We start from the raw sequence: 20,978 nt of genomic DNA on the forward strand, positions 1-20,978 counted from the left end.
GTGCCTCTGATACATGTTTTTAGTCTGTAGTAATTACAATTTTGCCAGTAGATATGAATTTTAAACAGGCACTCGGAACCTGATCAAATTAGTAATGAGAGTAAAATTTTAAAAGAAGTAAGCCTTATAAAGTATGCGTGAATTTTAACTGAATCTGAAGGAATCCAAAAGAATTCCAGACATGTCCTGAGCACTGACAGCCTTACTAAAAGAAATACCGCAGCTTGCCCCCACGGCCAAAGGACGGCACTCATTTGCATATAAGCGTACTTGTGTGTCTGTTATCAAAACCAGCCTTAAAAAATCCATACACCTTGTAGATTCACTCAGTGTAAGCAGAGGCTTCCCTTACCATGTGGCCCAGAGAGTGGATCTGGTCTGCTCTTATTTAAGCATGACCATATCTGGTGACGTAAGAATGAGCTCCACTGGCGAAGGCTGAAGCCTGCCAACAGCACAGTGGGCTGTGTCCTGGGTCTGGTGGAAAAGTGCCCAGCAAAACCCGCCTGCTTCTCTGAACATCTGCCAACCCCAGGCACCCAGAGGCACTTCTAGGTATAAAAGAGACTACAGTCACACCTGAAGGAGTGGAGGTGTGAAATTAACATTCTCTCTAGATGATTATAAACTCACCCTCTTACCATTTCTTCCACCAGTTTGCAAAGGTGTGAGTGTATTTGACACCGTTCTTTCAAAAGCCTTTCAGAAAACTTCTCAAACTTACTCTGGCCACCAGACAAGACAGGAATGCAGGTAGATTTTTGTACCTTGCTCTAAGTAAATCCCTATAAGAAATATAAGATACCCAAGTTCCCTCAGGCGGCAGGAGCCTTGCTGTCTTAAGAAATGTTATTACGATATCTAGGGGAGATTATATGAAGACACTCAGGAAGGTCTTTAAAGAAAAATTATTTGTTTATATTCAGCATCCCCACAAAGGTAAACAAATGACTCTGTGGGTGGATGGTTCTACACCAAAGTAGAACACCAGCTGTGCTAGAACTCCAAGCACATCCTAAGAGCTCCTCCTAGAACACCAGCAGCTGAATTCTGGTGAATGCAATGTGGGATCAAATCTTAGAGCAGACCTGCAGGGAAGATGACCACTAAGTGTGAGCTGGTTGGCAGAGGGAGTTAGCTAATGTGGTCTTGGCAGTATTTTCTTTTTGTATCTACTTCGTGAATGCAGTTGATGGCTTTGTAATACATGGTAAGGGCTGACCTAGGAAATACTAAATATTCAGTTGCTATGACAGGGAGCTAAGCTATGAAAGCAGAGCTCCTGTCGTTGCAGACAATTAGATAATGATATATATCATTTCCATAACCAAACTGCACCATCAGCGTCTACCCTCAGCTGGCTGCAGAACAATCTCATGCTGGTTCATTTTCAAGTAGTTCAGTTTTTGTGGTCAAAGTACAAGAACACAGCATTCCTCTGGGTGGTGAGGATCTGTTTTCAGTTGTGAATGACATCTAAACTGCTCCTTGGAATGATGCCTTGCTACAGTTTTCACAGGTCTCTGCTACACAAAGATGCACCAAAGGCAGTAACCACCATGCTGACAAGTTCCCAGGGCAGATGAGTAACAAACTGCAGGGTCCTATGTAGGTAGTCTACCCTAACACCTGCTTTACAGACCTGGGTGCAGAGCTCCAGGCTTTAGTTCTTTGGTCTAAACAGCATGCTGGCATCAGCCCTTAGGAACCAGGCCTCAAATAATGACCCAGTTTGTAATTTAAAAAGGAAAACTTAACCTTGACTCTCAGGGCTAAGCTCATCATTACTTAACTCTTACTCTTGCCATGACATTTCCCAAGGGCATGAAGCTAATGATATTCCTAAGAGAAAATGAAACGTCTCCCTGAGACAAAGCAGTCCTCTTGAACACCTCCCTGTCGAATTCAATGCTGAATCAGACTGGTTCAGCCATAGAACTGGCATGGCAAAAAATGTGGTGTCAGGCCCCTTCCCTGCAACAGTGCAACAAGCCTTGGCCAAAATTCTCTCCAAGAAATGCCAAAATCATGAGACATGGAGTACAAAGACAAGGTTCGAGTCCTAGCCCTGCTAGCAAGTTCTCCAAATAACTCCTTTCCCTCTGAGCTTTGGTCTTCCTATGTGGTGTGTGACGCAGGCAGGGTGTAAAAGAATGTGCGGTTAGTAGTATCAGGCCCCTTCCCTGCAACAGTGCAACAAGCCTTGGCCAAAATTCTCTCCAAGAAATGCCAAAATCATGAGACATGGAGTACAAAGACAAGGTTCGAGTCCTAGCCCTGCTAGCAAGTTCTCCAAATAACTCCTTTCCCTCTGAGCTTTGGTCTTCCTATGTGGTGTGTGACACAGGCAGGGTGTAAAAGAATGTGCGGTTAGTAGCATCTATTTTAACCTATTTTGAAGGGCTACTGTGGATGAGAAAGCCTAACAAGTTTTATCAGCTGCTGGGCATTCGATCCCCCTCATTTCCCTGTTCCTAGCCACCCCAGGTCCCCTCTGGGAAGGTCCTTACCAGGTGGTACAGTGGAGGAATTATCTGGAGCTTACAGCAAGTGCCCAGCAAAGCTGCTGCATTATCTGGCATTTCTGCAGGAGAAAAAGAGAATCAGTCACTGTCCAAAGAAAGCATACATGGAAGCAGAGCCAAACCCTGGGTTGTACCTAACTTAGATGTCCTCTGCCAGCCGGATGTGCTCAGTCATTGTAGAATAAATGGACAAAGGGGGCTACACAAGCAGCACAATCTTTTATAAAATAGATGTAGGGACCAGGTAACCAGCTCTGTGTTCACCAGAGGATATTTCTTGCATGTAATTCTCCAATCAGAAAGAACGGTGCAGACTCAGGGAAAAGTGAGTCAGCATGGAAACGCAGAAAGAACCTGGGATTCAGTGAATCAGTGAAGAGCTATGTTTCACCCCACTAAATACGTGGGGAGTGATCTTTGGTTTACCTCTCCTAGCATGTTTCCTCATTTGACCACTATAGATATGGGGTTCTTTTTGTTTTTTCTTAGCCTACGTCAGATAACTAAATTATAAAGGATTATACGTAGGTCACTAGTCATTTGGTGGGGGACAATGTAGCCTGTTTCAACCTATTTTGAAGGGCTGGCACAGCGGAGCTCCTGAGCCCAGGATTGTGCAGGGCCCCGGCCCAGCACTAGCTCAGCACAAGGGCACTGGCGACTCTCAGAGAGGGCTGACACAGAGCTGCGTGAGCCTGGGGCCCGCAGCAGACGGGTCCTTCCCAGCCCCGGGAACAGGGAATCCAGATCAGTGTTGTTCCAAACTGGTTTTAAATACCTCCCAGGATAGAACAGATGAGATTGCTGAAAGGACCCAATGCCTTGGGATACAACATTTGAGTTGAAAAGGCAAAAGAGAAGAGTCATCTGCTCCATCAGCTGGCCCAGGGAACACTCATGAACTCCATCTCCTGTGTTAATTAGCAGCCTTATTTATAAAGGGCAGTGTGCTGCTTAGGCTGGAACCCAGCAGAGAACAGTGAAACATGGCTTGTTCCCAGGAGAGGAAGGCTGCTGGGCGGGTGGGGCAGCTCTGAAGATACAGTCCTACCAGTGAACCCCCTACACTGCATTTAAAGGTTGTGTGTGCTTCCATCTCCAGAGAGGTTCCACCATTTTCAACAAACCCTCAAGGAGGCCCTAATTCCAAGTCCGGAATGAAGATGGCAAATACGTGTAGCCTTGCCTTGTGGAAAGATCCCCACAGCTGTGAAGGGCAGGAACACAGTCACCTGGAACATGACGTCCCGGCTGAGCTACTGTCACGGTCATCTCACCTGGTCATGTTTCCATCTCCTCACCTTTCAGGTGACTCCTGAGTCCCCTGTAATCATTATCATCCCTTGTTCCTGGAAATACTTTATTTCCATGTTACTCAGTGGTCATTTCCTACCCTGAGCCTGGCTGAGGACATGGGGATGAAGACAGCATCTGCTTTGCAGAGTTTGACTGAAGCAACTTAGCACTTGTGCTCTCGTGCCCAATTTTTTGCAACCCCATGAACTATAGCCTGCCAGGCTCCTCTGTCCATGGGATTCTCCAGGCAACAATACTGGAGTGGATTGCCATACCCTTCTCCAGGGGATCTTCCTGACCCAAAGAGTGAACCCATGTCTCTTGGGTCTCCCACACTGACAGGAGGGTTCTTTACCACTAGCACCACATGAGAAGCCTACCATCTGATTTTACTACTTTACTTCCCTTGATTAATTCCCTTGAGGGTGAGGAATGTTGATTTTTCTCACACCTCAGATCTGGCAATGCCTGAAACAGAGTAGAGGCGGCTTCAATTGTTTCTGGAATTGAAATGACTTTTGATCTTTCATCTTCTAAGCATTTAACAGATGAGACCTGGGAAGTTCATGCTTAAGGTCACAGAATGGTAGATAAAGTGTTCCAGAAGACCAGCCAGATGCTGAAACTGCAGTGCTTTAAACAAAATCAAGGAAGCAGGTCCAAGACAGCACCATAGGAAGATCCAGAACTCACCACCTCCCACAGACAGACTGAATCTACAGCAGCACATGGAAGAGTTTCCTCTGAAAAAACCCGAGACTACCTGAGCGACTCCTACACATCAGATGAACTAGGAAGAAAACCCCACGACAGCAGGTAGGAGAGGCCAAGCACAATCTCCCTGTAAACCACACTTCTGGTGCCACGACCCACACTCAGGAGGGAACTCAGAACCCGAGCTTCTCCCTGTGGTGGAGGGTCTGAACCCCACCCTTTGTGCCCTATCTGCCTCATTCCAGGGTGCTGACATCTCCTGGAAAGGAACTTGCGATTTTTGTGCCTGCCACCCAGATGACATTTCCAGGTCACCAGGCTCTCTGGCTCGTGGGATTTACACTTGTGGTCTATATATATTTATATACTTTAAAAGCTGCTGCCTGAAGGTCTGGCCTCTCACCAGCCTGAATCTGGGTGCTGAGTGAGCCCCTCTTTGGGACACTAACAGGTGTTGACAAACCCTCAACTATTCGGAGCCACTAAAAATAAGCTGTTTGAACAATCAGAGGTTTGAGAAACAACAGAGCGCTAGGGCAAGGTTGAACAATAAGGTTCTTTCTTACAAGAGACCACTCCCTCAAGACTCTGAGAGCTGACTGTTTTATCTTATGCATGGAAACAAACACAGGAAATCAAGGAAAATGAAGAAACAGAGAAAAATGTTCCAAACAGAGCAAGATAAAAATCTCAAAAAAGGTCCTGAATGAAAAGAATATAAGTGATTTACCTGCTAAAGGGTTCAAAGTATGATCATAAAGCTGCTTAACAAGCTTGGGAGAAGAACAGATGAACACTGTGAGAACTTCAACAAAGAAATAGAAAATACAGGAAAATACCAAATATTAAATCAAGTCATAGAAATGAAGAATACAATACCTGAACAAAAACAGACACTAGATGAAGTGGAAGAAAAGATCACTGAACACAAAAGACAAGCAGTGGAATTCACCCAATCAGCGCAGCATCTTTTTACGAACACAGCTTAAGAAACTATGCTACATCATCTAGCAAACCAACATTTGCACTATAGGGATACCAGAAGAAGAAGAATAAAGGGGCTGAAAAGTCCCCTAATGTAGGGAAGGAAACAAACACTCAGATCCAGGAGACCCAGACCACATTAAAATGTCAAAACATAAAGACGAGGAGAGAATATTAAAAAGCAGCGAGAGAAAAACAATTACAAGGGAACCCCTCCATATGGCTATCAGCAGATTAGGTTTTTCAGTAGAACCTTTGCATCCTAGAAGGGAGTGTGGTATGATATAGTGAAAGTACTGAAAGAAAAAAAAAAAAACCTTGCAACCAAGAATACTCTACCTGATAAAGTTGTCATTCAGAACTGAAGGGGAGAGAACGTTCCAGACAAGCAAAAGCTGAAGGGATTCATCGCCACTAGACCAACCTTACAAGAAAAGTTAAAGGAACCTATTTAAGCTGTAATGAAAGAGTACTAATTAGTAATAAGAAAACATATGAAAATAAGTCTGTCTCACTGGTAAAGGTAAATATATAGTAAAATTCATAATAATCTAATGTGGTAAGGGTAAATTAATCACCTACAAAACTATTATGAGATTAAAATGACAAAAGCAGTAAAAATATAGTAATTTCTTAAGGGATATGCAAGATAAAAAGATATGATTTGTGACATCAAAACCACAAAATGGCAGGAGAGGAGAATAAAATGTATAGCCTTAGAATGTGTTTAAACTTGTTACCAACATAGTATGTATAACAGTCTAAGCTGGCATGTAATCCTCATGGTAACCACAAAAAAATGAGAAAGGAATCTAAGCATATCACTACAGAAAGTCATCAAATTACAGAGGAGGAGAGCAAGTGAAGAAAAGAACAAAAGAACTACCAAAGAGCCACTAAGTAATTAACAAAATGCCAGTGAGTACATATCTGTCAGTAATCACTTTAAATGTAATTGTCTTTTGATTGGAGAATTTAGTACAGAGTTGCTGAATGGATAAATTAAAAACAAAACCATTATACTGCCTGTGGGAGACTCATTTCAGATGTGAGGACATATACAGACTGAAAACAAAAGGGAAGGAAAGATAGTCCATGCAAACGGAAACCAAAAGAAAATTGGAGTTAATAGGCCATCTTTATATCATAAACAGACTTTAACACTGTAATAAGAGACAAAGAAGAGCACTACGCAATGATAAAGGAGTCAAGCCAACAAGAGGATATAACACTTTAAATATTTACACATCCAGCACAGCATCACCTTTTGGCTCAGCGATAAAGAATCTGCAGGTTCAATTCCTGGGTCAGGAAGATCCCCTGGAGAAATGGCAACCCACTCCAGTGTTCTCGCCTGAAAAATCCCATAGACAAGAGGAGGCTGGCAGGCTACAGTCCATGGGCTCTCAAAATAGTCAAATACAACTGAGCACACATGCATGCATGCACATAGAAGCACCTAAATATATAAGAAAATAAGCCTAAAAAGAGAAAATGGACAGCAATACAATAATAGTAGGGGACTATTTAATACTCCACTTTTATCAATGGCTAGATCATCCAGACAAAAAAACCAATAAGGCAAGAATGGCTCAAAAATACCTTTAGGCAAATGGAAATACAGCACATCAAAATTTATGTGATGTAGCAAAGGCAGTTCTAAGAGGAGAGCTCACAGCAATAAATGGTACCTCAGGAAACCAGAAAAAATCTCAAAAAACCGAACTTTATACCTCAAAAGGAATAAATGAAAGACAGAGTTAGTAGAGAGAAGGACATCACTAAGATCAAGGTGAAAATTAAATACAGGGTAATAGATTAAAAAAAAAAATCAATGAAATGAATAGCTAGTTCTTCGAAAAGATGAATTAACCAACATTTAGCTAGATTTGCCAAGAAAAAGAGATGCCTCAAATAAAATCAGAAATGAAAGTGTAGATTTTACAACTGATTGCCCAGAAATACAAGAGATCATAAGAGAGTACTGTGAATAATTTTATGCCAAAACATTGGACAACCTAGAAGAAGTAAACTCCTAAAAACATACAACATACTCAACATCCACCTTGAGAAGAAGATGCAGGGACTAAGACTGGGCTAGTTTGTCAGCTCTTACCTCTCTGAGAAGTAAAAGTCCAGCTTCCGGGACTTCCCTGGTGGTCCAGTGGCTAAGACTCCAAACTCCCAATGCAGGGGGCCCAGATTCGATTCCTGGTCAGGGAACTAAAGATCTCACACCTCAACTAAAGATCTTATGTGTTGCAACAAAAACCCAGTGCAGACAAATAAATTCCTCATACAGGATGACTGCGTTCTGGATGGGAGTTGGTGCGGAAATGTAGGGCAGGCTCCACAGCTCACTAATAACTGGATGGCCAGGATGGGTGTGGAGGTTGTAAAGGTGCTGGGCGCTTCGGGATGCTCTTTGCAGCCTCCCTGCCCTCACGGCCACAATGCTGCACTCAGGATAGGGCCATAAGTTTGCAAAGAGGAACAAGAGGATGAGAGGACCGAAACACTGGGGGAGATGGCAGTTGCCAAATGATGCCTGGCAACGCTGAGTGGCAGTGGCTTTGAAGTGTGAATCACAGGCTGTCTGGGGAAGTGGTTTCCTGTGCGGGTGAGAGGGTGTGCCTGCAGACAGCCCTCCCTGGCAGAGGAAGGAAAGTCCTCTCCAAGAGTGGAGGAGGCTAGCAGCAAGTCCATGACTTCATGGCAGTCCTGTAAACTCTCCTGCTTATCTTCCCTGCACTGCTTGAAAAGGTGGGAACCTTATGTACCAAATCTCCCACACAGTAAACAAAGCAATTTCAAGGCAACAGCATTTCTTCCCTTTTTTTTGATCCATACCTGCTAGCGCACTGACCAAGAAGTAGGCTGTAGAGAAGAGTTTCTGGTTGTTAACCACATCCTCTGAGCCCGGACGCTCGCCCTGCACACTGCACCCCGCCAGCCGCAGGAAGGTCGTGAGGTTGTGCTGCTGTGACGGCTTCAGCTCCCCCAGTGTCACCAGTGAGGGTGACAGGCTGCTGACTATGTCATCACACTGCGGGATGAGGTTGGTGGGGGGTAGGAGAGAGAGACAGATGTAAAGCCAGAGGCCAAGCTGGGCACAACCCAGCCCCTGCCTTCACGACATACAACACTCAGAGTGAGTTGGAGCATGCATACATGCTAAGTAACTTCAGTCATGTCTGCAACCCTACGGACTGTAGCCCACCAGACTCCTCTGTTCATGGGATTCTCCAGGTAGTAATATTGGAGTGGGTTACCATGCCCTCCCCCTCCAGGGGATCTTCCCAACCCAGGGCTCAAACCCGTGTCTCTTATGTCTCCTGCATTCACAGGCGGCTTCTTTACAGTGGTCCCCAAAGATAGGTCCACCTGGAGCTTCACAATAAGACCCTATTTGAAGTTCTTGCAGATGTAGTTAAGGTAAATCTCAAGATCCCCCTAGATTGGAGTGGACCCTAAATCCAGTTGTGGGTGCCCATTAAGAGACAGAAAAGTAGACGGCCACATGAAGACAGAGCAGAGACTTGAGCAATGTGGCCACAAGCAAAGGAATGCCAGGAGCCCCCCAGGAACTGGGGCAGGCACACAAGGATTCCCTCCTAGAGTCTGTGGGGAGCAAAACCCTGATGACACCTTGACTTTAGACTTGTGGCCTCCAGAACTGTAAGAAAATACATTGCAGTTGGTAGCAATTTGTCACAGCAACACTAGGAAACTAATACACCCTCTGCTCTGCACATCAGCTACCTTTCTGCAGTTAGACAGCTAAGGGGCTGCAACCAAGAACAAAAGAAGCTGTAGGATTAAAAGGAGGTGAAGAAATTTTAAACACAGTTTTACCCCAGCTCAAGATCTCTTATCCCAAGAGACTTAGTGCAGAAAAACAGGCAGAGACACTGCCTTGAGGTGTGTCCAGTCTTACCACTTGTTCCAGGACCACCAGTAATTCCTCATCCAACAGGACTGCCTGGAGGACGTCATTCAGGGCTGTCTGTTGCTGCTCGGGCAACTCCATGAAGGGATGGAAATTCCTCTCTAAGAGCAGAGTGGCTGTGAACGCAGCAGAGCACATCGGGTCTCATGACTTACCCCAGAACTAGGGCCAGCGACTCAGGCTTTTCATAGCGAACTGTCCTCTGTTCTTTCATTGACACCTCCAGCTGCATGGTCAATAGTGGAACTCAGAAATAAAGAGTATTAAATACCACCTGTGTGTTTTTCACTAATCAGACTATTAAAGGAAGAAGGGAGGATGGGGAGACAGAAAAGAGGGAAGCCAAGTTTTGTCTCAGACTTTTTCCTGATGACTCACTAAACATTAAGTCTAATCAATTTCCTGAAAAAGTCATTTGCAGTTATTAAATTATCGTCTAAATTACCAAACATCAGTTAGAACTTTTACAAAGCTTCAGGACCATACAAATTCCAAAATGCATTATTTTTCATATATTTCCAATACACTGCAGGTTTTTTTGTATCCTTTAACGTGAAATGCATGCTTTTCAAGGGACTGGCATAATTTTCATTAGGCAAACACAAGATAGCCACTTTCCCCATTCTTCTTTACCTGTCCTGGAGAAATGGTTAGAACCCCAGCTGGATCACTCAACACCCTCTTCAGGATGCCTGAGCCTCTCCTCTTAAAGTCTTCCTTTTTTAAGACAGTCAGAAGTGTCTAGTAATTTAAGCCCAGTGGGAATTTGAAAACAAGATTTGATAAGCCAAAGCTTCCATATACAGGGATGCATAGCAATACATAAATGCACCACCTCTGCTGATGTCAAATTCCAACAGTTATACTAAAAAACCACCCTATAAACCCAATTAGGTCCTCACCAGCCCTGGCCTGGATAGAAAGGCTGTCCTGGCTGCTCTAGAGTTTAAGGGCACAGATGCGGGCCCCCACCCTACTCCCGCCTAAACCACCCAGCCTCCCTACTTCACCCCAGGCTGACTAGAATGGCCAGCTTGCAGGATAGACTAGTGGGAAAGGAAATTATAAGAAAGCTCATCCTGTCTTGTCATTTCCCTGTAGTGCATGCAGTTAAGGCTGCAGTGGTTCTAATCTTAGGTGGCAGCTGAAAATCACACCCAAATATCAGGAGGATGCCTGCAGCCCTGGCATTAGATGGGAAAGCCTTAAGAGTGGGCCTTCACTGCCAATTCTGTCAACACTGACATTTTTTGCTACAGAAACAAAAGCATCTATCTACTGGTTTGGGACTCACTGAAGCCCCATTGATGAGTCTCTCTTCTTACCCTCCAAGCCAGAGATTCTGAGCTGCTCCTAGCTCTCTTTAGTAAAGTGGAAGCGAAAGTCGCTCTTACTTAATTACTCATTTCTCTTTTTCCTTGCCCATCTCCTCTTCTACCATATACTGTACTCCTACTAATTCCCACCCTATTCCCCCACAAAAACTTTGTAAAACATAAAGTGCTGTGGAGAGCAAAAGGAACTGCTGCAGGCACGTGGCACGTACTGCCCCCCCCCCCCCTTGTTGCTGGACGCCTTGGCACCGTACGGCTTCATGCCACGTGGACATGGGCCTCCAAAGGAGCATTTTATTTTGCAGTGCTGACAAAGCATTGCTTATCTTGGCAATGAAGTCTGGAATAAATGAAACAGATGCAAAACTTGGGTTCTCTCTCCTCGCTGCTGACTAGCTCTTCTTGGTAGTCTGCAAGACTGCCATGGTTCAAATGAAAGAAAATGCTAGGCCCCTGACTGTTGCCCTCCTCAGCCTCCCACCACTTCCTTAAAAGGGACCATCCAAGACCAGAGGTTCCCTAAGATCTGACCAAGGTGGGTCCTGCTGAGAACCAGAACTGACTCAGGCACCATCTTCTCTGTTCTCAGATGTTTTCCATGAACCTCTGGGGAGTTCCTGGGGGCAGAGCAGTCAACTACCCATCAGCTAACCATGCCCCATCCTATGACAGTACCTTGTTTTAAAACACTCAGTGGCTTATCCTGGGCAGACAGCCCTTGCCCGGCATCTGGCATGTCCCAGAAGGCAAACTCTGGGAAGGGCAGGGGGTACAGCAAGACAGAGTTGCTTCTCCTTTGCTGCTCAAAGCCACCATGCTTCCCTTGTAGGAGGCAGAATTCTGTAATGGAGGAGAAAATGACAAGCCAGGCAGAAGGGTCAGCCTCATTGGCACATCCCAGTCCCAGCTTTACCTAAGTCAAGAAGGCAGGGAGGCACATCCTTTCTCTTCCCCATAAACCCGCTTCGTACATGTTAAGCTGTTTGACCAAAGTTCAGCCACTTCCTACAAATGCCAGAGAAATGGTCATTCCTAACATAAGGCTCTCTGAACAGGCAGGAAGCAATCTTCCAATCATCAGAAGTATCTCCTTAGCCTGAATGGAACAAACCAACTCCAACAAACAACCCATGATACATAAATGAGGAAATTTGAATCTGATTGATAAATCTGATCTGACTGAACTGATATTACACAATTATTGACAATATATTTAGGTGCACAAGTGGCTACATGGCTCTTGGAGAGTCAATTTTTCTTCATTAACAAGTAGTAAAGTTTTTACTGCAATTATATGAATGAAACTTATATAGAGTAGGAAAATCCAGACACAAAAGAATATATTCTACATGAATCCATATGAAGGAAAATTAGTTTTTTAAAAAGCCTTATCTTTTAGGGATGTTTCCATATTTATAAACAAAAATATATAATGCCTATGATTTGCTTCAAAACTATTTGAGTAGGGATGGAGGGAGGTGGGGAACTTATAGATGAAACATGAATTATCCAAGTTAATGAAGCTGGATGGTAGGTAAATGGGGTTCAGTATATTATTATCTGTACTTCTGAACATGTGTGTAATTTCCAAAAATAAAAAGTTTTTAAAAATAATAAAAAGAAATGCTCCTTAAATACTTTCACATTTGAGAGCCCAACTAGGGTAACTAAGTTGTAGGTAAAAATGCAATGGTGTGTTCTCGCTAAGCAAAAACTGTGTGTGAACTTAAGAATGAGGATTCTCCTTCTGACTCACTTCCTAGAGTAATGAAAATAAAAACAACAAATGAGACCAAATTAATCTTAAAAGCTTTTGCACAGCGAAGAAAATCATAAACAAGATGAAAAGACAGCCCTCAGAATGGGAGAAAATACTTGCAAATGAAGTCACCAACAAAGAATCTCCAAAACACAGACAGCTCAATGCAGCTCAGTAACAACAACAAATGACACAATCAGAAAATAGGCAGAAGATCTAAATAGACATTTATCCAAAGAAGACACACAGATGGCCAGCAGGCACGTTAAAGATGTTCACCATCACTGATTACTAGAGATGCAAATCGAAACTATAATGAGATATCACCTCACACTGGTCTGAATAGTCACCATCAAAAAAATCTACAAATAATAAATGCAAAGGAGTGTTTGGAGGAAAGGAAACCCATCTACACTGTTGGTGGGAATGTAAATTGGTACAACCACTATGGAGGTTCCTTAAAAAAGTAAAAATAAAACTACCATATGATCCAGCAATCCCACTCCTGGGCACATAGCAGGAGAAAACCATAATTCGAACAGATACAGGCACCTCACCCTTGAACTATTTACAATAGTCAAGACATGGAAGCAACCTAAATGTCCTTCAACTGAGGAACAGAAAAAGATGTGGTACATATGTACAGTAGAATAATAAATAATAATCTTATTAAAAATAAAATAATGCCATTTGCAGCAACATGAATGGACCTAGAGATTGTCAGACTGAGTGAAGTCAGACCGAGAAGGGACACATATGATAACTGCTTATATGTAAAATCTTTTAAAATGGTACAAATGAACTTATTTACAAAACATAAGTAGAGTCAGAGATAGAGAAAACAATTTTACGGTGAACAGGAGAAAATGGTGGGGGGGGGGATAAACTGGAAGATTGGGATTGGCATACAGTAATTGCTAGATATAAAACAGGTAACTAATAAGAACCCACCATACAGCACAGGGAACTCTACTCCATACTCTGTAATGACATATATGGGGAAAGAATCTAAAAAAAGAATGGATTTATGTATAATTGAGTCACTTTTGTGGTACACCTGAAACTTAACATGGTAAATAAACTACACTCCAATACAAATTTTAAATGAATACATATACACATAAACACAGAGGAAAAAATGTTTTTTTAAAAAAAAACCACATTCTCAGGGAGTGTAGGTCTCAGTGGATCATGGATGGGGGCAGGAATCTGCTTATTAGAAGGCACCTGAAACTAACACAACATTGTAAATCAACTGTACTTCAATAAAACATTTTTTAAAAAAGAATGCCCATTCTTTTCATGCTTCTATTTAATAATCTGTGTACAGGCTATGGAATGAGAATGTGGCTGAGCCTAGTACTTGCATGACATGTGGAAGGTGTGGGTATTAACACATTTGGAATTGGTGTGGGCACTAATGACATCCATAGATAGGACGGTCGTCAAAAGACAAATGAAACAAGCTTCCTCTTACTCAATCTACCTACACTCCTGGGCATCCAGGATGCCCCCGGCTCACTCCACCCTCTACACTAGGCACCGAGGTGGGTAAGTGTGAACTGACCCCCAGGTCACACTCTCCGAGAACAAGGACCACGACCACTAACACAGCCTCAAATGCTGCCCAGAGCCCCGTGGGGCCAGCTGTGTTTTGGGAGTCCACAGTCCCAGCAGTGTTCTTCCATTACACATGCACAGCTCCTTTGAGGGCAGTACCAACTCCTTCACTCTTTGCAGCATCAGACATGTTGCAAGGAGCCAGAGATTCAAAAGGACTACAACCTAGGCTTTGACAATGAGTAACATACAAGTGGAAAAGGTGGAGGGGGTCACTGAAGCCAGACTGGCAGGTGCAGAGAAAGAACCAGTGGACGAAGAAAGAACTTCTTGGATGAAGCAGTGACTAAGTAGCCCCCTGAAGCCTGGTAGGAATTAGCTGGGCCAAGAAGAAGGGAGCACTCTCCAAACAAAGGCTCACGATAAGAGTGGAGAGTTCCCAGGTAGTGAGTTAACTTTGGAGGTGCTGGAGATGAGCAGGAAGGCTGGACGCAACGTGCCTAGGAGTGCAGACTTCATCCTAGGACAAAGGGAGCCTCAGAAGGTCATTCAAGAAGGTGAGTGAAATGACCAAACATGTATTTTTAAATACATTAGCTACACTGCTAAAATGGGGAAGATTGGGGGCCGAGGAGCCAGTTAAAAACCTGTGATGGGAACAGGGATGTTGATTCCAGCTTGTGGACCTGCAGAGAAGTGCACAGATCCAGGAGGGTGGAAAGCAGAGGTTCTCGTCCACAGGTGCCCAGTAAGTTCATGCTGACACTGCTCTATTTAAAACGCACAACCAGCAAGGACCGACTGTATAGCACAGAGAACTCTGCTCAACATTCTGTGGCAGGCTGGGTGGGAGGAAGGTTTGGGGGAGAATGGATACATACACGTGTATGGCTGTGTCCCTTTGCTGTCCACCTGAAGCTATCACGACATTGTTAATTGGCTATACCCTAACACAAGATAAAAAGTTTTTTTAAAAAATAGTTCATGCTGAAAGGACACTGGTAAATGCTTAATTCTACAAAGCAAAGACTAAAATTCAGATGAGAACATCATGTTTCTGATTGGCCACATAAGAGGGGAGCTGTTGGCAAAGAGAGGGGTCCACAGCTGAAGGAACCCCTTGGCAAAGACAGGCCCACTGATGCCTCCCCCAAGGGACACAGAGGGAGTGACCTCCTGGCAAAGTTTCAAAAGACAGGACCTTGTCAAATGTACTCCCACCCTGAAGGTGGGAGGAGAGATCAGACAGCCTCTTTAGGGTCAGACCAGCGCCTGCAGGGCTGTTTATGAAACCAGAGTAGAATGTTGTGCAGGAAGAGCAACAAAAAACACGGATGGGAAAAAGAAGAACTGGCTTAAAAATCAATGAGTCGCACAGAACAAGAGCCTGACCACCACGCTGCGCAGGCGGCGGGAGAAGGCTGGGGCGTGGGGAGTGAGCCTGAGGAACCGAGAGCTCCCCGGGGCCCCCTCTGCTCAGCAGCACAAGGAGTTTATTTTCAGGACAGAGGAAGCAAGCCAAGATGAAAGGCTTGAAATGGGAATGCAAACAGGAGAGCTTCCCCAGGCAAACTGTCTTTCCAACCCCATCTGCCACGAACAGGGCAGAGCCCCCACACCTACCTCCTCAGAGAAACAGGGAGGGGCTCCTGTGGGTCCCAAAGCCTGGAGGGGCGGCCCCAGCCACCAAAGGGTTCTCCGAACCCTCGTGGGCATCCTCCATGAAGGCCAAGCTTCCAAAAGACCTGACAAAAGTGACACCCCCACCACCAGTCCATCTGCATGGGATAACCAAGGTCTCGGAGTCACACAAGCCCCTGTGGGCCCCTGTGATGACACAGCATATCACACGCTGATAACAAAAGCTGAAAAGTGAAAGTGAAAAAGTGAAAGTCGCTCAGTTGTGTCCGACTCTTTGCGACCCCGTGGACTATACAGTCCATGAAATTCTCCAGGCCAGAATACTGGAGTGGGTAGCCTATCCCTTCTCCAGTGGATCTTCTTGACCCAGGAATCAAACTGGGGTCTCTTGCATTGCAGGTGGATTCTTTACCAACTGAGCTATGAGGGAAGCCCTATAACAAAAGCCGAAGGAAAAACTTAATAAGGCAGTGTGTTCAGTGGACAGTCTTTCAAAAAGAAAGAAAAGAATAATAATCATGTCTGGGATGACACAATTTTGGAACCATGGACCTAAAGGATGTTGATCACAACTCCTGGTATTCCTGGTATCCCGTGCATCCCCGACCAACCCCTGGACCAGCTTCCCACAACTGGCAGCTTCACTTTTCATCACCTCCCTGAAACACAGAATGCTCCATGTGTGAAAGAAAGAGGGAGGCTCTGGGAGAGCACCCCCATGCCCCTCACCTGCCCACTTGTCTACTGTCCCATGGACAGTCAGCGATCTGAGAGCCCGTGGTAGCTGAACAGTGATTCCTCAAGTGGCCGAGTGAGGGCAGAGGCCTGAGTCCCAGAAGAACCTCTCATCCCTGGCCTGGTCCCCCCACCGGACAGAAAACAACCGGGGGAGGGCAGGAGGCAGCCACGGATGTGCTCGGCCCGTCTGAGCACACTCCTACGGTGTTCTCACCACGGAAACTGAAAGTTCACCGGGATGGACAGAGTCGGGCAGAGAGCCTGCACGCGGACGCTGACCAGCTGGGACAGCCCCCTCACCTCTGCCCTCACACACACACCTCGCTCTCCACCACCGTGTCTGAAGCAAACCACACAGCCTTTTCACCTGTGAAGAGGTCACTGTAAATCTCTAAAAACTAGGACGACTCTTCTTAAACAAAGCTACAATAATATGACCGTACCTTAAAAAGTTAATTATTTATGATGTTACATATATTCATTTATGTCCTCAAGAAGCAGTCAGTTTTCTTGGGCTCCCACGACCTCTTGGAAAGAGTATAAGGGAAGAGCCCTGAGCACCTAAGAGCATCAGTCACATCAGCTACTAAAGCCTTATTTTCTTCAAGTGACACAGTGAACTTCCAGCTTTGAACACACTGGTGATCAGACAGAAAGGTCAAATGCAGCTTTTTGGGCTTCGTGCTGGGGGAAGGGCGGTAAGATAATCGGGATGATGACAGTATTATAATAGCCAAGGTGAGTACTTAATAAGCCGCCAATGTTCCAGGCACTTCACACGCCTCATGTAACTTGCTCTTCACAGCAGCCCTGTGGGGAATGTCTTTCCTCTCCCAGACACGGGAAGCTGAAGCTCAGCAGGCTTCAGCTAGCTGCCTGAGACCTCACAGGACCCGTGGCACTCGGGCTGATGCCCTGGTCTACTCCACCACAGAGCTCACGTTCTTCCCTCTGTGCCCTGTATGTGACGCACACGCTGATGCACCAATGCCCTCCAACCACGGCCTGCCATCTCACTTGCCCTGGGACATCCCCCGACTCTTCTGATACCTCTTTCCTCCCACCCCCAGAGCAGCAGGGATCTTCTACAAGATGAGCCTCTGGGTGAAATGGGGTGTGCCTCCGCGATGACTCAACCCACCTCCAGAGCCCCGAGCTGAGGCACACTCACCGAACTGGCCGTCTGCCCTCACGTACAGCTCGATGACGCCGTAGGCAATGGTGGTGGGAGCTGGGATCTCCAGCACCACATTGCTGTCCCTGATGAAGTTCCCATCCTCCATCGCTGACACCTGCAGGAAGGGTGCATGCTCCCACCTGTGTGCTCAGGCTCCCCCAGGCTTCTCCTGCCTCCCATGTGGCCAGCCTAGGCCCCGTGCCCAAGAAGTGCCAGGAAAATGCCCACAGAACTGGGGGGAAAGGAGAACCAGCCAGCAGGGGTCAGGATTTAATCCTTGTCGGCCTCATGATGTCCTACACATATTCTAAAGTCAGTGGCCAACCTGTAGCACAAAGGCAAGAATCCAGAATTTGGGAGATAGTGAAGTTGGGTCTATGGTGCTGAGTAAAGAAGATAATAAATAAGACAACTTCCTATTTCCCTCATGGAGGATTATGGAAACAACTCTGAAATCCTAAGAAAATCAACGGTAAGAGTCTGACTAGGAGAACTTAGCTGAGAGCAAGATCCCCTAAGCACGTCCTCCCAGACCAGGTATGTGACACGCTGTGCCATCAGATAAAACCGGGAAGAGGCCGGAAGGAAGGGGTAGAAGCAGGAGAGAAGGGTGGCCAGGAAATGTCGAGTCAGCAGCAAAGCTCTCTCCTTCAGACCCTGTCACAAATCTGACTCTTGCCCACCATGGCCTGAGGAGGAGGAGAAGTGACCCAGATGATGGAGATTAGAGGCCTTTATAGCAACTTGATCTTGGTCACAGTGTGATGACTACCAACCTCCATACACCCCAGCAGGCTCCAGGCCTTTGGTGGGGGGTCTCTGTGGACAGAAATACTGTCAGGGCCAGCTAAAGCCATCTCCCATTAGCCCTCATCACTCTGTCCAGCCTGCCCACCCCAACTCCAGACCTCAATCTCTACCTCCTTCTAAATATAACATTACTGGGTCCTCTGGTATAATTTGGAAGTTACCCCAAGAAGTAAACTTTCTAAGAGCCGAGTATTAGGCACTATGGAGGGGAGGCAGTTTGGGGTCAGAGCCTCCTGTTCAGTTCCACTGAAGCTCAGGAGTCATTTGGTAGGACTGTAACTTAATCCAAAAACATCTGTTTATGTATATTAAAGACACATGTGCTGATCTTTACCTTTCCTAACTCAATCCACTGGGGATTTAAGGCAGCTCATCTCAAAATCATCATTTCTGAGACCCTTGATTCTTAGGGGCTCTAGGAGTTATCTGTGTGTTGGCCTAGCCAGTGCTCATTTGATCCATTTTTTGAAGGGGGAAGGCACCTGATTCACCCTGGTATGCCAATCTAAGCATCCCATCGCCCTGGCCTTGGGTCTGCTTCAGGAACGGGCAGGGCCCGGGATGGTCCAGTGCCTGCCTGCCCTGAAGCACTCTTTCCACTAGTGATGGGGTCGGATGAAAGCCAGGAGTTGCCGCCCCATGAGCTTATATGAGAGGGAATCCACCTTCAGGGAAGGCAGCTCACTGGCTTCTCAAGTCCTGGATCCAGCAGTGACCGAATAGATCACTCCAAATGTTTCAGTTACAGAAGCCAAGCAGTTCTTTCTTGTTTAAACCAATTTGAGTTGGATTTCTGTTAACTCCCTCCAAGAGTCCTGATGAATGGAGACCCCACTCCCGGAGGGCCCTGACCCGGTGCCTCCCTGGCCAGACACGTACCTGCACAGTCTTGGTCTGGATCCCCACCATGCCGCCACACTTCTCCTCAATCTGGACGTGCTCAGATATCACGCACTTCTGCGTCGTCACGATCTTCTGCGTCAGGACGCACAGGACCTCGTTCTTCCTCTCCAGCACCTGCTGCAGTACCGGGTTCTTCAGGTTGATTGTTCTGAAAAAAGAAAAGGCCGGTGAGTGGCCTCGGGGAGGCGGATGCAGCGGGAACTGTTGCTTCTTGCCTGGCTGGCGGCTGAGAAGCAAACAGGTGACAGCCAGCATCCTTTATTTCCTGGTGCTGAGAGGGGGCCAGCTCATCCAGAGAGGCAGAAACCAGAGTCTCCTGAGGCCACCTCAGAGCTGCCAGGCCTCCAGAGAAAGGCTGGCACCACAGGGATGGGGTTCCTGTCAAATAGCCATGCTGACTGTCACAGAGAAAGAAAGCCACCCAACAGGTACAGGAGCTGTAACCCATCTGCTCACACCCTGGGAACTCCACTCTGTCACTTAACCAGAGGCCAAGGGGCCACGGACATCACAGGCGTGGGCAATAAATACAGGGTGACTGTGGGGGCATGCTGACCAGTGCTTCTCGCAGAAGAGAAGGGGACAGGCTTGAGGTACAAATAGCAGGGGGAAAATTGGATTTTAATTTTAAAAGTATTTTTTAATCTGTCCAGGAAGGATATGTAATCTCTTAGAAGGGATTTTAGAAGGGCTTCCCAGTTAGTTCAGTAGTAAAGAATCTGCCTGCCAATGCACAGGGCACAGGAGACGTGAGTTTGATCCCTGGGTCAGGAAGATCCCCTGGAGGAGTAAATGGCGACCCGCTCCAGTATTCTTGCCTGGAGAATCTCATGGATTCTCCAGGTGCCTAGTGGGCTACAGTCCATGAGGTCGCAAGGAGTCGGACACGACTGAAGGGATTGCACATGCATGCAGAAGGGATTTTACATCATTTTACAGATGGGGAACTGAGCCCAGTAAGGTGTGGCCTACCCAGGTTTCCCAGCAGAGACTTGGGGCTCCCAGGTAGCTACTCTGGGGAATTTCAAGAACAAGGTCAATTCCCATCTACAGAAGGTGATGTGCTGATTAGAAGCAAATGATGAAGTGCCCACTCTGGAAGTCCTGTTCAACGCTATGAGCCTATGGGGTGGACAGGAAGAAAACCAGATTAGAGTTAGTGGCAGCACAAGAACAATTACAGTGTTCACCCTGTGCTTTTAAACAGTCCAAGGTGAGTCACCTCCAAAAGCTTGGCCCCATCTCCAATCCATGCAGTGGCTGTCACCCCACCCCCCAGGCAGACACAGCTTCTCCAGGCTTCAGAAAGCATCCCCAGAATGGAGGCAAGTAGCTGGAAAGATCCCGTCTCCATGTAAAAAGCTGCCCAGGCTGGCAACAACCCATAGCCATCAACAGATGAATGGATACACCAATGTCGTCCATGCATACAATGGGACATTATTCAACCACAGAAAGGAAGCTGATGTGCTATCACACAAACAAACCTTGAAGACATTATGCTGAATGGAAGAAGCCGGTACAAAAGGAGAAATATTGGATGATTTTACACGTATGAAATATTTAAATCAGGCAAATTCTCAGCCAC

General features: G+C 45.9%; 1 protein-coding gene across 4 annotated transcripts in view; it reads right to left on the reverse strand.

Moving 5' to 3' along the window:
• Positions 1–20,978, reverse strand: part of GSDME (gasdermin E) — a 103,375-nt gene that overhangs the window by 3,112 nt on the left and 79,285 nt on the right. For 3 of the 4 annotated variants that reach the window (XM_020878022.2, XM_020878020.2, XM_020878021.2), the window contains exons 4-9: positions 19,367–19,538; positions 17,672–17,792; positions 11,478–11,642; positions 9,457–9,584; positions 8,370–8,565; positions 2,511–2,584 (exon numbers count right to left, since the gene is read on the reverse strand). In XM_020878022.2, coding sequence (XP_020733681.2) covers positions 2,511–2,584; positions 8,370–8,565; positions 9,457–9,584; positions 11,478–11,642; positions 17,672–17,792; positions 19,367–19,538 — 856 coding nt within the window. The remainder of the gene's footprint in view (positions 1–2,510; positions 2,585–8,369; positions 8,566–9,456; positions 9,585–11,477; positions 11,643–17,671; positions 17,793–19,366; positions 19,539–20,978) is intronic. The other variant, XM_070467604.1, reaches the window with a different exon arrangement.

Source organism: Odocoileus virginianus, chromosome 1 (genome assembly GCF_023699985.2).
Source record: "Odocoileus virginianus isolate 20LAN1187 ecotype Illinois chromosome 1, Ovbor_1.2, whole genome shotgun sequence".
Lineage (NCBI taxonomy): Eukaryota > Metazoa > Chordata > Mammalia > Artiodactyla > Cervidae > Odocoileus > Odocoileus virginianus.